The sequence below is a fragment of the Cotesia typhae genome, unplaced genomic scaffold (assembly GCF_013202065.1).
Source record: "Cotesia typhae breed Kobodo isofemale line unplaced genomic scaffold, CoteBio_Ctyphae contig_123, whole genome shotgun sequence".
Lineage (NCBI taxonomy): Eukaryota > Metazoa > Arthropoda > Insecta > Hymenoptera > Braconidae > Cotesia > Cotesia typhae.
Window position 1 is genome coordinate 2,361,204 of NW_027423715.1, and position 14,618 is coordinate 2,375,821.

General features: G+C 26.2%; 5 protein-coding genes across 7 annotated transcripts; 2 read left to right on the plus strand and 3 right to left on the minus strand.

Annotated features, from left to right (window-relative positions):
* The first annotated feature begins 596 nt into the window (after nucleotides 1–596).
* On the plus strand, nucleotides 597–4,939 carry Lace (serine palmitoyltransferase long chain base subunit). 2 transcript variants are annotated; one of them, XM_074255281.1, is made up of 8 exons: nucleotides 597–705; nucleotides 904–1,067; nucleotides 2,061–2,240; nucleotides 2,368–2,522; nucleotides 2,660–2,805; nucleotides 2,881–3,099; nucleotides 3,207–3,532; nucleotides 3,638–4,939. In XM_074255281.1, exons 2-8 carry the CDS (start codon nucleotides 960–962, stop codon nucleotides 4,136–4,138), a joined length of 1,635 nt encoding a protein of 544 aa, XP_074111382.1. In that variant the 5' UTR covers nucleotides 597–705; nucleotides 904–959; the 3' UTR covers nucleotides 4,139–4,939. The 2 variants fall into 2 exon arrangements, with proteins under 2 accessions (XP_074111382.1, XP_074111372.1); XM_074255271.1 differs by having other exon boundaries at nucleotides 642–1,067.
* On the minus strand, nucleotides 4,809–7,003 carry LOC141535402 (gem-associated protein 6). Its single transcript, XM_074255320.1, has 2 exons — nucleotides 6,768–7,003; nucleotides 4,809–6,314 (listed from the first exon to the last, which is right to left on the minus strand). The coding sequence occupies exons 1-2, from the start codon at nucleotides 6,920–6,922 to the stop codon at nucleotides 5,969–5,971; spliced, it is 501 nt and encodes a 166-aa protein (XP_074111421.1). The 5' UTR covers nucleotides 6,923–7,003; the 3' UTR covers nucleotides 4,809–5,968.
* Nucleotides 7,004–7,122: 119 nt separating this feature from the next.
* Nucleotides 7,123–10,328, plus strand: Grip75 (gamma-tubulin complex component 4). Its single transcript, XM_074255262.1, has 7 exons — nucleotides 7,123–7,497; nucleotides 7,562–7,703; nucleotides 7,767–7,966; nucleotides 8,354–8,747; nucleotides 8,824–9,291; nucleotides 9,539–9,716; nucleotides 9,801–10,328. The coding sequence occupies exons 1-7, from the start codon at nucleotides 7,429–7,431 to the stop codon at nucleotides 10,270–10,272; spliced, it is 1,923 nt and encodes a 640-aa protein (XP_074111363.1). The 5' UTR covers nucleotides 7,123–7,428; the 3' UTR covers nucleotides 10,273–10,328.
* Nucleotides 10,307–12,392, minus strand: LOC141535394 (osteoclast-stimulating factor 1-like). The gene is made up of 5 exons (XM_074255310.1): nucleotides 12,163–12,392; nucleotides 11,673–11,719; nucleotides 11,455–11,572; nucleotides 10,714–10,925; nucleotides 10,307–10,592 (listed from the first exon to the last, which is right to left on the minus strand). Exons 1-5 carry the CDS (start codon nucleotides 12,218–12,220, stop codon nucleotides 10,362–10,364), a joined length of 666 nt encoding a protein of 221 aa, XP_074111411.1. The 5' UTR covers nucleotides 12,221–12,392; the 3' UTR covers nucleotides 10,307–10,361.
* Nucleotides 12,393–12,525: 133 nt separating this feature from the next.
* Use1 (Vesicle transport protein Use1) lies at nucleotides 12,526–14,440 on the minus strand. 2 transcript variants are annotated; one of them, XM_074255293.1, is made up of 6 exons: nucleotides 14,136–14,276; nucleotides 13,674–13,810; nucleotides 13,565–13,614; nucleotides 13,242–13,480; nucleotides 12,781–13,107; nucleotides 12,526–12,698 (listed from the first exon to the last, which is right to left on the minus strand). In XM_074255293.1, exons 1-6 carry the CDS (start codon nucleotides 14,158–14,160, stop codon nucleotides 12,658–12,660), a joined length of 819 nt encoding a protein of 272 aa, XP_074111394.1. In that variant the 5' UTR covers nucleotides 14,161–14,276; the 3' UTR covers nucleotides 12,526–12,657. The 2 variants fall into 2 exon arrangements, with proteins under 2 accessions (XP_074111394.1, XP_074111401.1); XM_074255300.1 differs by lacking the exon at nucleotides 14,136–14,276 and adding an exon at nucleotides 14,278–14,440 and having other exon boundaries at nucleotides 12,527–12,698.
* Between the last annotated feature and the right edge of the window lie 178 nt (nucleotides 14,441–14,618).

Sequence of the window (14,618 nt, forward strand, 5' to 3'; positions counted from 1 at the left end):
TGAGTTGAAAAAAAAAAAATTTTAACAGTATTTTATGATCGAAGAATTTTTTTCCGCTCCGTTTTGTATAATACTAAAGTTGGCCGAAGTTTTTAATTTTTTAAATTTCATTTTTATTGAATTAGAACAAATTTTATTATTTAATTTTTTTTAATAATTAATTTAAAACAAAAAAAAATACCACTTACAGTTTTTGGAGTTTTTTTACAAGTGAAATTTTTTAAAAAATGTTTTTGTAATAATTTTTTGAATAAAAAAAAGTTATAAAAATTTTTTAATGTCGGTTAATTTAATTTTTATAAATTCGACATGTAAAAAAATGTTTTTAAAAATATTTTTATCATAATTCATTTAAAAAATTGTCTGCTGATCAGTATCATAATTAATTACTAAGAAACAGCGAGATTATGTATTATGACACTGCCGCAACATACGATTATATTAATATCAGTATTGATAAATTAGCTTGATGATATATATTACGAATTATGAAACATGACTAGTCCAGTTAACAGGCCCAATAGAAAATAGAGCCGACACTGCAATCACATCAGATTGAAAACTATTTGATTGGCTGAAAAACCTCCGTATGACGACGCTATCCGGTCTTTTTATTCTACACCAAATGAACGTGCTCTGTATTGCACACTAGCTTTTTATTTTACAGTACAGCTAGTACTGATGGTCGGTTTGTACATAGTTTAGGTGCGCTTAAATTTTTACACCAAAAACTAAATGCTCTATTTTATTTTAATTAAAAAAATTGGATAATTATTAAGTGACCAAGATTTGTAAATAAATAAATAAAAAATAAATTTTGATTCAAGTTTCAACTTCGCGCACGCGTTTTTCGACCTAACAACTATTTTGGTGCTAATTACTTAAATTTTAATATTTATTTAGTGCCTTCAGTGTCCAAGCTGACTGTTGGGATAAATTAAAACTCAATTTACTCAACAATGACCACAAGAATGAGGTTCAACATTACTAACGGTGTTATTAAAAACGGAATTCTAAATGAAAATATAAATTCTGAAGAATACAAACCTCAGAATGGATTTATCAAGGTATGTATATTTTATTTGGTCGATAATTACCTATAAGAAAAACTTTTTATTTGCTTTCAATTATTTATAACTTAAAACTAATATCGAGCCGGAGGTATTTTCTAATTCCAGGAATCGTTATCTTCAATGGTGTTAATGATTGACCTTGATAACTCTTAGTGTACTGTAAATTAATTGATTTATCATCTTCACAGCGCACAGGACTAATTTAAATATTTATATGTCATTATTTGGCTTTTGAAATAATTCAAATTGTTTAATTAAATATTTAAGCTCGGCTTTTGTATTGACACTTTTGGATTAATGATATCAGAGCCCTCTATAATTAATGCAAATTAAATTCATTCAATTTTTTTAATGACATTAAATTTAGCTGCCATAATTGTTTTAATTTTTTTTTAACAAATAAATTATAGCAAAAAAAATTATTTAAAAAATGAACTTGTAAAAATTTGTAGAAAATTTACCGCGAATTTTAAATTGATTTTTATTGAGACACACACACACAGTCATCAAGGCCAGGGTTTATGAGATGTTTTATATTTATATTGTATATTTTATATTTTATAACTATTTAAGTCTATCCTTGAGTATTATTACTTAAAATTATTGTAATTTTATTATTTTTTTTTTTTTTCTAATCTTAATGGTTGGACGATAAAAGTTATGAAGAATTTTATCAACTTATTTTTAATCTTAGAAAATGATAATAAAAAAACATCCGACAAATATTTTGTTCATAAAAAAAGTGACACTGAAGTTGACAGACATTAGCAATTTTTTTAGAATTTCTCAGCATAAAAATTATTATAAAAAAATTCTACATGTGAAAATTAAAAAAAATTCATGATGAAAATTTTTAGAAACCTTTTTTCATTGTAATTAATTTTTTATAAGTATTAAAAAAATTTACAGTTGTCAGCTAACTTCAGTGTCACTAAAAAAATTTAAATAATTATCAAAAAATTCTAAACAAATTTTATTTTTTTAAAGATGCAGAATGGAGTAAACAAAAAGCCGGAAAAAAGGGATTCCGTGAAAAAAGAATCCTTTGAACATGAAACATTATTTACAGCGGCATTAACACACTTTGGATTTTACATACTCATGTTTCTGGGATTTATCAACCAGCTATTATTCGCTCCTAAGGTAGCACGTGAACAAAACAGAAAGGTATTGTTTTATTTACAATAATGAATATGAATAAGTTATTTTCAGCCAGTTTACAATCAGTGCCAAAGTATTGTGTAAAAAAACACTTGAAAGATTGAATAAAATAGGTAGTATTTATTGTTTCCAGGGATACGCTCCACTGTATGAAAGCTTCGAGACTTTTTATTTACGCTACGTGTATCGACGAGTACGTGATTGTTGGAATCGACCTATTTGCTCAGTGCCTGGAGCTCTGGTCACTCTTAAAGATCGAATTACCCGTGACTATTGCTGGACATTTGAGTAGGTACATTTTATTTATTTACTTCAATATTTTTTTTTTTTTATATTGAACTAACCATTTATGAATAAAAAAAAATAATTATTAGATCAATTAATTAATTTAATGAATTTCAATATTTTTATATTTTTAAAAATAGATTTACAGGCACAGAGACGGAATGTATAAACTTGGGGTCTTATAACTACCTTGGATTTGCTGAATCGACTGGAAATTGCGCTGAACAAAGTATTGAAACACTAAAGAAAGTCAATTGTGCTAATGGTAGCACACGTCTTGAGCTAGGTAATTAATTATTTATAAATAGTTAAATTTTTATTAAATCTACTAAAAATTTAAATAAATTTTTTTTTATCACAGGTACTATGCCAATTCACAATGAATTAGAGCAATTGACAGCGCGTTTTCTCAAAGTAGAAGATGCAATGGTATTCGGCATGGGTTTTGCGACAAACGCCTTGAATATTCCATCGCTGATTAGTCCAGGTTGTTTAATTTTGAGCGACGAAAAAAATCACGCGTCACTGATTCTAGGATTAAGATTATCTGGCGCAGTGACTAGAGTATTTCATCACAATGGTATTATCAAATTATATTATACTTTTATTAGATGGAATTTATAGTGCAATAAGTCTGAGCTATATTCGTAGCTTGAGTATTAGCTTGATAAAATAAATGCGTTGCAGATGTTAAAGACTTGGAGCGACGACTGAGAGAAGCAGTGGCGTACGGGCAGCCAAAAAGTGGTGAGCCGTGGAAAAAAATATTCATTGTTGTTGAAGGAATTTATTCGATGGAAGGATCGATTGTTCACTTGCCAGAAATAATAGCTATGAAGAAAAAATATAAAGCATACCTGTATCTTGACGAAGCGCACAGCATTGGTGCTACGGGAAAATCTGGCCGGGGTATTTGTGATTATTATGGAATTGACTCCAAGGAGGTTGATATACATATGGGGACGTTCACCAAAAGTTTTGGATCTGCTGGTGGATATATTGCCGGATCAAAGGTAAATTATTTAGTGCTATATAAATAATAAAATTATTTATTATTCCGTTGTTTTAAAAAAAATTTAATTTGTCAGAGTTTAATTATTTTTAATTAAATTTTTTAGGCATTAATAAATCACTTGAGATTACACAGTCACGCTCATGCTTATGCTGCGTCAATGTCACCACCGATAGCTCAACAAATAATAACTTCAATGCGAACAATAATGGGGGAAGATGGTTCAAATGATGGTAAAATGCGCATCAGACAGTTAGCAAGAAACACGCGTTACTTCAGACGTAGGCTCAATCAGATCGGTGTAATTATTTTTGGTCATGAAGATTCACCAGTGATACCAATGCTTGTGTACCTGTACTCTAAAATAGGCGTCGTCGTGCGTGATTTAACGACACGCAATATCGCGACTGTCGGGGTGGGCTTTCCAGCAACACCGCTTATGGCCGGAAGAATTAGATTTTGTTTGTCGGCGGCCCATACCAAAGAACAACTTGATTATGTATTGAAAAATGTCGAAGAGATGGCGGATCTTATTGGACTTAGGTACTCCAGAAAGCCCAGAGATCCTAATCCGATAAATTATTACACCGACAGTGAGTCTGAATAATTATATTTATTTATAATTAATAGGACGATTAGTAATTATGAAATCGTGATAAAGCAACATGCACAATTTTAACATATTCACGACTGAGAGGTTGAATTACATTATCAAATTAATTACTAATATAGGTAATTACTTACAAGTGGGGTCAATTTTATTTTGCACCATTAACATTTTCAAATTTTTTTTTCTGCTTGTTGTGAAAAAAAAAAAAAAAAAAAAAAAAATAAAGATTTCGATAGCTTTTTTGCCTTCAAAAGTTGGAAAAAATTTTGGCTATCATGTTTTTTGGTAAAATTGATAATTATTTTTTTTTTTGGATATATTTAAAAAAAAAAATATGTCAATAAAATCAAATAAAAATTTCATTCAAAAAAATGAAAATTAAAATAGTTGACCCAACTTGTCAATATTTATTCTAATATATCAGGGATGACAAGCCTTATTAATAAACGATTTAATAATATTATTGATTGATAATAAATATTATTGCCTAAATAATTATTTTGCTCATTTAAAACCAACGAAAGCATTAACTAAATAAATTAGTAAGTAATAAGCTATTAAATTTTACCTATTAACTTTTTTATAAATTAAAATTGTAAATTTATAAATATTTATAATTATAAAAGGATTGTTTTTATAATTGTCAGATGATAAATTTTGACGCTAATTTGCCATTGCTACAACTGCCAGATTTATTGTTAATCATTAACGTGTATTATAATTAATACACTAATTTATAGACGCTGATATACAATACAATAGCGAAATAAACTAAACAGGCATTAAAATATCGTATAAGTATTTCATAACAATTTTTATCAAACCTATCTCTGCAGTATTGTTTACCATAAATAAATAAATAAATATAAATGTTATTGTTAATAATAGTTGTAACAAATTCAGCAAATTACTTGGCGCTTTATTTTTTTTTTTTTTTTTTTAAGTAAAAATTTTGTAATTTTTGTATAGTTGATATTGAAAAACTTTATTTCAATGTCAGGATCGGAATAATTTTTTTAAAATTTAGAATGTTGTTTATTTCTATTTACTTTGAGTATTTATCAATAATTTATAAGAAAAAAAATTATAGCTTCGTTTCAAAGGGTTTCACAATTCTTGATCCTCAAAATAAATATCCCGGGACAAAATATCTTAAATAATTAAATTTTTTAATAAAACATTTACAAGCTTGTTACCATGTTGTGTCCTTTTATCATGAATTTTGTGGGATATTTTTTTTTTTTTTTGATATTTTGTCGGAGGATCAAGACGCCTGATACTGTTTTAAAGCTCTTGAAATATTTGTCACAATATAAATAAAAAAATAAAAAGCTTTAGTACAAATTGTTGTTAAATTAATTGTCAAATATTTATAGAAGCTTGTTTAATTTTTTAAAATATTTTATCGTGTACATTTATGAGGATTACAATTGAATAAATATATATATATATATATATATAAAATTAAAATTAATTTTACGCACAATAAATAAATTTTCGCTAAATTATTTTTATGATTTAACAAATTATCAATAAGTTAACTAAAAATGATCACAATTAATTATTATAATAAATATATATATATATAAATAATATTTAGTCATTTAAAATATTCACATTGTAAACTAGATTGTCGACATTCCTAACACTGTTTATTTTTGTAAAATTTGGCTTAAGAATAAAAATATATGAACGTATAAAATATAATATTTGTGTCATAATTTACGATCAATTATACGGATAAAAAATTCACGGTAAATCCTGAATTAATAATTAATTTAACTAACTGTTCATTCTATTAATTTAATAAAATTATCGATCACTAAATTAGCTTTGAGAATCTGGGAAAATTATTCCTAGTAGTCGGCTCATAACGATTGGGTTTGTGCAAACGCAATTTTCTCGCTCATAGGGAGGTTCTATAGAAAACACTCCTTGGATTTCCAGAACCCCGTTGTTGTCAACAGGATTGAAGAGATTTATTGCTAGTCTTTCTTTTATTTTTTCTCGCCGTTCATTTAGTTCAGCTTCTGTTAATTTTTTTTCATTTGCTGGGAATAAATCCGGGAGATCTATTCCTGGGTTGGTTGAAATCTCAATATTGCGTATTGAGTGGCCTATTATTATTTTACCATTGAATTTTCCTTCTTCAGCTGGTTCCAACAGGATTACACTAAAAAAAATTAAATCGTCAGTTTTTTTATACTAAAAAATTATTAAAATTAATTGAATAATAAAGTTAGCCGATATTGTTAATTTTTTGAGTTTTTTTTTATGAAAATTAATTAAGTAGATAATAATTGATTTAAAAAATTTTTTTTAACAAATAAATTATGGCAAAAAAAATTGACATTTAGAAATTTAAAAAAATAAAAAATGCAATTTTTTAAAAATAATTGTTCAGAACAAATTTATTTGTTAAAAAAAAAACTAAAAAATAATCATGTGACTGCTAATTTTAATGTGATTTTTTCTTAATTATTAAATTAGAGCTAAATAATATTTAAAAAAAATTGCACTTATGATTATTAAAGTTTTTTAAAAAGAGTTTTTTTTTTTTTTAATTTTTTTGCAATAATCTAATTTTTAATATTGAACAAAAAAAATTTTTTTATCTAATTCTAACCTTTCAGATACCGGGTCCACGGTGTAAACAATTCCTTGATGAACACTTGAGTCGTCAGCAGTGATTGTCACATGTTTGTTAATATAACTTTTAAAAAGTAGCGGGTTATTTTTATAAACAATATGTGTGTACTCAGTTTCATTAAAATTAGACATTGTTATAAATAACTGACGTATTATTTATTATTAATTATTAAATAGGAATAGGCAACGCAATTTAAATTACTTTTAAATGTAGCCGCAAGGTGGCGCGGTAGTTCTAAAAAAAATTCAAATTAAAAAATGGAACCTCATTTCTCATTGATAATTTTTTTTTATAATACTGAAGTTAGCAGTCAGCTGTCAATTTAAAAAAATTTTTTAACCAATTAATTACAACAAAAAAATGCTTCTGAAAATTTTCACTTGTAATTTTTATTCAATTGACATTTAGAAACTGCACCCAGAATATGTACATATAGGTTATATTGTAATTGAAGCGTTTGGAAATTGCTTGTGTTTATATTATGATCTGTCAAAAAATGAATTAAAGTGTATGTAAATATAATGTGAGTGAGTGATGATAATAATTGGATAAATATGAAAATATATATTGGAGTGAAAAAATAATTACTTTAAAAAAAAAAAAATTGTTGACAAATTATAAAAAAAAAAATTGAATAATGTTACATGAATTGTTACTGGCATTGTGGGGTTACCCTACAAGTTTAGGGGAAATTTTTAAAAATGACGTAAGTAAATAAATTAAGCGCTTGTTTAATAATAATTACCTGATAATTGATATTACTGTTACAGGCAATATTGCTGGATAAATATTTTCATCCTTCTGAGAGAGGGCTGATAAAACAAATATTAAAAATTGCTGATGATTTTAATAACATAAAAAAATTTATCAAAATTTATTCTACGGCCCATGCTGATTTGGAAAATGCTAATGGTATTTTATTTTTAATAATAAGTGATGAGTGATGACAACGGTCTAAGAAATTTACGTTTTCAGAACAAGATCCATTGAACAGAGGATTGTATTTGCAAGCACTGTGCAATGGTATGGACCAAGCATTGGAGCCATTCAGAACAGAAATTGTTGAACTGGAAAAGTGTATTGTGAAAAATGCTCACACTCCTGCCACTGTTATTTTATCTCGAGTCGAAAATTATAAATTTTTATTCAATATTCTCAATAATATAATTCGTAAGGTATTTTAATGATTATTATAACTTAAAAGTTTTTAAGAATATTTTACACTTTATACTTAGTGTAAATTAATTTATAAATATTTATTAGGCTAAAGTTAGCAGACACTTGATAATTTTTTGATTTTTCTTGAAAAATAATTTTCTTTAATAAATAAATTATGGCAAAAAAAAAAATTATTAAAAAAATGGACTTGTAGAAATTTAATAAAATAAAAAATACAATTTTTTAGAACAAATTTTTTTATGAAATTAAATTAAAAAATTGTTAAGTGACAGCTAAATTTAATAATTTGTTTGTTAAAAAAAATTCTAAAAATTATCAGATGTCTCTAAATTTCAGTATCATAAATATCTAGCCATTATTTGTGTTTAAAATTTTTTACTTAGATAAAAACACAAAGAATCCACGGATGTTCATTACTGCAGTGTATTTACGAATTAATGAACACAGAAATAATTGAAGTTAAAGTAGCGCTGCAAAAAATGATGCAGTCACTTCATATGATTTTTTACAAGCAATTAACAAGTTGGCTTCTGTACGGGCGCTTGGAGGATACTTACAAGGAATTCTTCATCCAAAAAAAAGAAACCGCCCAAGAAAGTTTGTTATTTGCGGACAATAAAAACTGCTCGGATGAAATAAAAAATCACAATGACATGTGGAATTATGATATTGATGCCAATATGCTGCCTTCGTACATAACTTTTACATTAGCTGCTAAAATACTGTCAATTGGCCAAACAATTATTATTTTTGGTAACGATCCACGGGGTGGAAAAGGTAGTTGATAATTCCATATTCTTATTAATATTTACAGTTATTAAAATAAAAACTTTTGAATTAACTTGTCTTGTAGATTTTTTTGTGACAGATAAACCGGCGTCAACAGTTTGGGGTGAAAAGGAGCACGAATACTTTAAAAAACTTCGAAGCCTTCAAATGAAACCCGTGTTCAATGTAATTGAGTTTGAAAACACAATTGACGAGTTGAAGAAATGCGTTACGAAACTTTTGTGGCACATTGTAGTCGAAGATGCTCAACTGCTTCAACAATTGAAATACATCAAGGATTTCTATCTCATTGGACGAGGCGATTTGTTTTTAGATTTTATAAAATTAACGTCGCATATTCTCAGCAAACCGCCTACAAATCACACTTCCAGAGATTTGAACGTAGCGTTTCGCATGGCTGTCAGAAAAATAATGCTAAATGATGAAGGAGCGATCGACGATTTTAATTTTTCAGTTCCGGTTCCTGACCTTTCGACTGAAGATTCTTGTAGCTCTGATTCTAGGAGTCATGAAAAAACCCAAGATCCTATAGGTATTTTAATTTATTTAAGGGGAATAAGAAAATTTTAGCTTAATGATTTTTTTATATTTATAATCACACTATACAGTTTGGGTACTTTTTAAATAAATTTTAAAAATAATAGTGCTATCACAGGATCAATTAAAAATAATTTAATGGACAAATTTAATCGAATAAATTTATAGAACCAAAAACTATTAAAAACTCATCCAAAAATTTTACAAAAAAATTAACTACTAAAAATATTTTTATTTAACAGAAAAACAAGGATGGGGAATGATTGTTCTTCATTATCGTGTTTCATGGCCACTGCAATTATTATTTAGTCCAAAAGCATTGAATGATTACAACACAATCTTCCGATTTCTTCTGAGAGTCAAAAAAACTCAAATAAACCTTTGGAATTTATGGACTGAGCACACGTGTTCCAAAAATATGTGAGTAATTAAATAAAATAATTTTTTTCTTGACCTAAAAATTCTCAAAAAATTGAAAACAAAATTTTTTGTTTCAATAACTAGCGACATTGGAGTATTACAATTGAGAAACAATTTAATATTCATTCTCGACAACCTTCAATACTATTTGCAAGTTGACGTACTGGAAAGCCAGCACGCAGTTATGGAGAATCGTATGAAGAGTACTGAAAACTTTGAAGATGTACAAACAGCCCACTCAGTTTTCTTAGCCAACGTACTCTCCCAAACATTTCTGGCTAGCAGTAACGAGAAGCATAAGAACCCGGTAAATAATTTAATACGCTTGTTATTGCGTCTTTGCGACGACTTTATCCTCCAAGCTTCTATTTGGGAAGTTAACAAGCTCTTGAGCACGGAAAAAGAAGAATTGAAGGCACTTACAGACACGCTGAGTACGATTATGGATTTACTGATAAAAACTCTCAATAAAGTTCGCGCTCAACCGAGTGGAGTACATCTAGCGCAATTATTACTCCGCCTTGATTTCAATAGATGGTTCAGTATGCAAATGTAAATTAAATGAAGTTAAATTAATTTTTTTCTAAAAATTTTATGTTTAATTTTGATTTTTATTGAGCAATCTTAATTTAATAATATACTTTATTAATCACTATCATCATTATAATCATCTGCTCCGTATCCGTAGTCTCTATCGTGATCTTGTTTGCTCATTTGTATTGCATTTTTTATAGACGTTTTATTAGCCAGGTCTTCAGCTAGCAATTTATCGTTATTTCTCAAGGTAGCGTCGGCACCATGGTTCAATAATAAATCAACAACTTCTTCATGGCCACGACTTGCAGCGATGTGTAATGGTGAATCTCCAATTTTATTCTGTAAATTTTAATTAAAAATTACCACCTGAGAAATTAGTTGAGATTTCTTGGCTGCTATTCTCTTATGGTGTCTTATAGTAAAGTCTTCATGGAATATAGCAAGAGCTATAATAAATTACCTGAGCATTTATAGCTGGATTAGGTTGACTTAATAGCTCTTTAATACATTCAATATGTCCTGCTCTGGCTGCCCAGTATAAAGGAGTGTTACCAGCAGAATCTAAACCCGTTCCTGATACTCCTTGTCTTAAACATTCTTGGAGAAACGATAAATTACCTCTTCTTGCAGCTTCATGAAGAGGTAACTCAACTTCTTCAGTCTGTTCTTCAACTTTACAATTAAAAAAATGCTTTTAAAATTTTCTCTAGCAAGTTTTTTTTATACTTAAATGAAGAATTTTTTTATTAAATTTTTTTGACACTGAACAGACAGTATAAATTTTTTTTATTTTATAGCAATTAAATTATTATGAAAAAAATTTAATTAAACATTTATTTCACATGTGAAAATTAAAAAAAATATTAGTAAATAAATTATAGCAAAAAAAATTATTAAAAAAATAGAATTGTAGAAATTTAATAAAAAAAAAATCCAATTTCTTAAAAATAATTTTTCTGTTAAAGAAAATGAAAAAATTGTCAAGTGACAGCTAAATTAAATGTTATTTTATTTTTATCAAAATTTAATATTTTTTTTAATTGTAATTGACTTTTTATAAAAATTAAAAAAATTGACAGCTGTCAGCTAACTTCAGTATCATAAATATTTTTCATAAAAATTGTAAAATTAAAAAAAAAAAATTTTTAATGTCAGTCAACTTGTGTCTTAATTAAAAAAAAAGATATAAATGATTCATTACCATAATTAGAGGGAATTAATCCATCTTTGTCACCACATTTAGCTTTCCACCAGTTAGCATCAGTATCTCGATCATACACATAGAGTATTTCACCCTCTTCGAAAGATAATTCATCAGCCTAGAGAAAAAAAAAAGAAAAGTAATTAATTGGTGTCATATATTGACAATAATGATTTAAACAATCAAAAGTATGTATAAAATAAAGCAATACTTCTTACATGCTGAGCTGTGTAGTTATACAAAGCCCTCACTACCTTCACTTTCCCTTAAAATATTATTTTTTATTAAAAAACAATTCGTTAAAAAACTGACACTGAAGTTAGCAGACGTCTGAAAATTTTTTATTAATTAAATTACAACTGAACAGATATATATAAAAAATTGCACTGGTAGTTTTTCAAGTTTTTTACAGATGAAATTTTTTTTTTTTAATTTAGTTGAAATTTTTTGTATGAAAAATTTCTAAAAATTTTGAAATGTCGGCTAACTTAATTTTCAGAAAAAAATGAGCATGTTATTATTAACAAGTAAATAAACAAATATGTAAAAAATAATTTATTGAGTAATAGAGGTTAAAAAAACAAATTCAAAATCGTGCAAACACAAATAAATTTATATTTTATTACTCAATTATTATTAGAATAATTAATAAGTAAATAATCAAATCAAATTAATTATTAATATTTATTTATTGAATGGAGGATTTACCAGGCCTCCAAATTGGTTTTGGTGGTTGTTTGACAGTTGATTTTGTTTCCGACGCCATTTTTTTTTTGTGAGTAATAATTATATATAATAATGAATAAACAATTGCGAGTCAGAATTTTCTTTTTTATGAAAATTAATTTAGCTGACATTTGATAATTTTTTTAACAAGTAAATTATAGTAAAAAATAATTAGAAAAAAAAATGGACTTGTAGAAATTTTAATAAATTATAAATGCAATTTTTTTGTAATAATTTTTTCAATCAAAAAAATTATAAAAATTTTTAAATGTCGGCTAACTTAATTTTCATCAACTAAAATAATAATATTTAATTATTATAAATAAAATTAGTTAATTCCATTAACTCAACATAAATTTTTTTTTCTATGGTATATTGGCGATTACAAAGTACATACATAAAATAAAATTATAAAAAATAAAATCAATTTAAAAATTCAATGGTAGTAGCTTGTAGTTCATAATAATGTAATAGAGTTTACATTTTCTTCTTAGCGATTTTCATGAATAAAACCATATCTGTAAATAATTTTATTTATCAATAATGAATAGTAAGTATTAAAATTATAAATATAAAAAAATTTACAATAATTTAACTTACTAAAAAAAACTGCGACAACAAAAGCAATCATTACCCAAACTAGGCATCTCCATTTAGATTTAGTGTGTTCTTCAAGTTTTAATGATTCTTTATTCAATTTAACGGCGTTTATTTCTGTCAACTTATCTGACCTTTCTAAAGAAGCTAGATCTTTTTTTATAATTGCATTTGCTGTTAATGCGTGTTCTTTAAGATTGTTTGTAATTAATATCATATTTTCAGCTATTTTTTCTTGCATATTACGGTTGTATTTTATCAAAGCATCCAAATCTTCATCTTGAGTTGGTGAAGAATTCGTCAAACGATGTCTTACACTGCTATCACCATCTAGACAATTTAATATTTAAATTGTTAAGAAATTACAGTGCAATTTAACAAATGTCTATTGAACTATTGACATTTTTAAAGATATAAGCTCATCCCGATTTTATTTTTAATATAATTAAAAAAAAAATGAATACCTAATTCAGTATTAAACAACTCAGATCGCAGCTCTTTATTGTATTTAGCTGAAGTTTTCTGGTGTATCTGCGTGACAATACTGGGGCCAGTTGAATCTACAAGAACCGAAATAGCTCTAGGTAGCATTTGTGCCGCTACAACTCTTTCTATCGAATTAGTAAGCTTTGCTGCATCAATAACTCCTTTTAGAAAATCAATTCTCTTGGTGTACTCCATCATTTTATCCCTACTAGGTTTACTGTAATCAAAAATTACATCTTAGCGGAAGAAGATTAAGATTACATTTTAAAATAAAAAATTGATTGATCAAAAAAGTACATACTCTGGCAATGTTTGCAATTTTTTAATCGCATCATCCAACGCATTTATATACTGCAATAATAATTCAAGATTAATATTGAAGCATGATATTAGTTAGACCTGTCATTTACCTTTTCTAATCTCCAATCTTGATGGCTATCTTCCTTCGCTAATAATTCACATCGTCCCAGTAATCTCTTTACATTTATTTCTGATCGTGACATTCGGATTACATTTTGTTGCGTCATGTTGTTACAATCTGATTTTCCTATAAGTAAATAATTCATTTATCAATACAAATTACTTCAGTGTCAATAAAAAACAAAGAATTTTTTTACAAAATATTTAAGCGATTTTTTTTTTTGTAAAAAAAATCAAGAAACATTAAAGCTTTATACTAAGCAATCAAACCAATTATTTTTAATTTTATTTTTAATTTACAATATAATTTTTACAATATGTCATTTTTTTTCAATACAAATTTGTTTTTAAAAATTTCAAACTCTTTTTTGATTTTACACTGTCATATCAAATAATAATATTAAAAAAAATTAATTATCAAATAAAAAATATTTTTTTTATAAATTTCTTACCAACAAATTTTTCTTTTTCAACCATTAATATAATATTAAAACTAACAATAAAAATAATGAAACTACAAAATGGAGGTATTATACGTGACGCATCATGACGTAAATAAAACAACAAACCCAATGTAAAAATTCTTGAACTTACTGTAAAAAAAGTAATTGACTTTTTCTTTTAAGAAAATAAAAATTTCAGTTAAAAAATAACTTTTTACTTTGAAATTAAAATTTGCAAAAGAAAAAACTTAAAATTATACCACACTGAAGTTAGCAGACGTCTGAAAATTTTTTTTTTATTAATTAAATTATAATTAAAAAGATATTTTTAAAAAATTGCACTTATAGTTTTTCAAGTTTTTTACAGGTATAATTTTTTTTATTAATTATTCAATTGAAATAATTTTTTCAATAAACGTAATAATAATAAAGTTAGCCGACATTTAAAATTTTTTTTTAATAATTAAATTAGAACAAAAAAATTGTAAGTGT

Excerpts from the sequence above, each read along its gene's own strand:
- Lace (XM_074255281.1), top strand. The coding sequence starts at position 960 with ATGACCACAAGAATGAGGTTCAACATTACTAACGGTGTTATTAAAAAC. Across the intron at positions 2,241-2,367 it reads CACGTGAACAAAACAGAAAG|GGATACGCTCCACTGTATGA; the intron begins GTATTGTTTTAT and ends TATTGTTTCCAG. Across the intron at positions 3,533-3,637 it reads GATATATTGCCGGATCAAAG|GCATTAATAAATCACTTGAG; the intron begins GTAAATTATTTA and ends TAAATTTTTTAG.
- LOC141535402 (XM_074255320.1), bottom strand. The coding sequence starts at position 6,922 with ATGTCTAATTTTAATGAAACTGAGTACACACATATTGTTTATAAAAAT. Across the intron at positions 6,315-6,767 it reads GTGGACCCGGTATCTGAAAG|TGTAATCCTGTTGGAACCAG; the intron begins GTTAGAATTAGA and ends AATTTTTTTTAG.
- Grip75 (XM_074255262.1), top strand. The coding sequence starts at position 7,429 with ATGTTACATGAATTGTTACTGGCATTGTGGGGTTACCCTACAAGTTTA. Across the intron at positions 7,704-7,766 it reads TGATTTGGAAAATGCTAATG|AACAAGATCCATTGAACAGA; the intron begins GTATTTTATTTT and ends TTACGTTTTCAG. Across the intron at positions 7,967-8,353 it reads TCAATAATATAATTCGTAAG|ATAAAAACACAAAGAATCCA; the intron begins GTATTTTAATGA and ends TTTTTTACTTAG.
- LOC141535394 (XM_074255310.1), bottom strand. The coding sequence starts at position 12,220 with ATGGCGTCGGAAACAAAATCAACTGTCAAACAACCACCAAAACCAATT. Across the intron at positions 11,720-12,162 it reads AAAACCAATTTGGAGGCCTG|GGAAAGTGAAGGTAGTGAGG; the intron begins GTAAATCCTCCA and ends TAATATTTTAAG. Across the intron at positions 10,926-11,454 it reads ATTAATTCCCTCTAATTATG|TTGAAGAACAGACTGAAGAA; the intron begins GTAATGAATCAT and ends TTAATTGTAAAG.
- Use1 (XM_074255293.1), bottom strand. The coding sequence starts at position 14,160 with ATGGTTGAAAAAGAAAAATTTGTTG. Across the intron at positions 13,811-14,135 it reads TGAAAAAGAAAAATTTGTTG|GAAAATCAGATTGTAACAAC; the intron begins GTAAGAAATTTA and ends ATTTACTTATAG. Across the intron at positions 13,108-13,241 it reads GTTGTTTAATACTGAATTAG|ATGGTGATAGCAGTGTAAGA; the intron begins GTATTCATTTTT and ends TAAATTGTCTAG.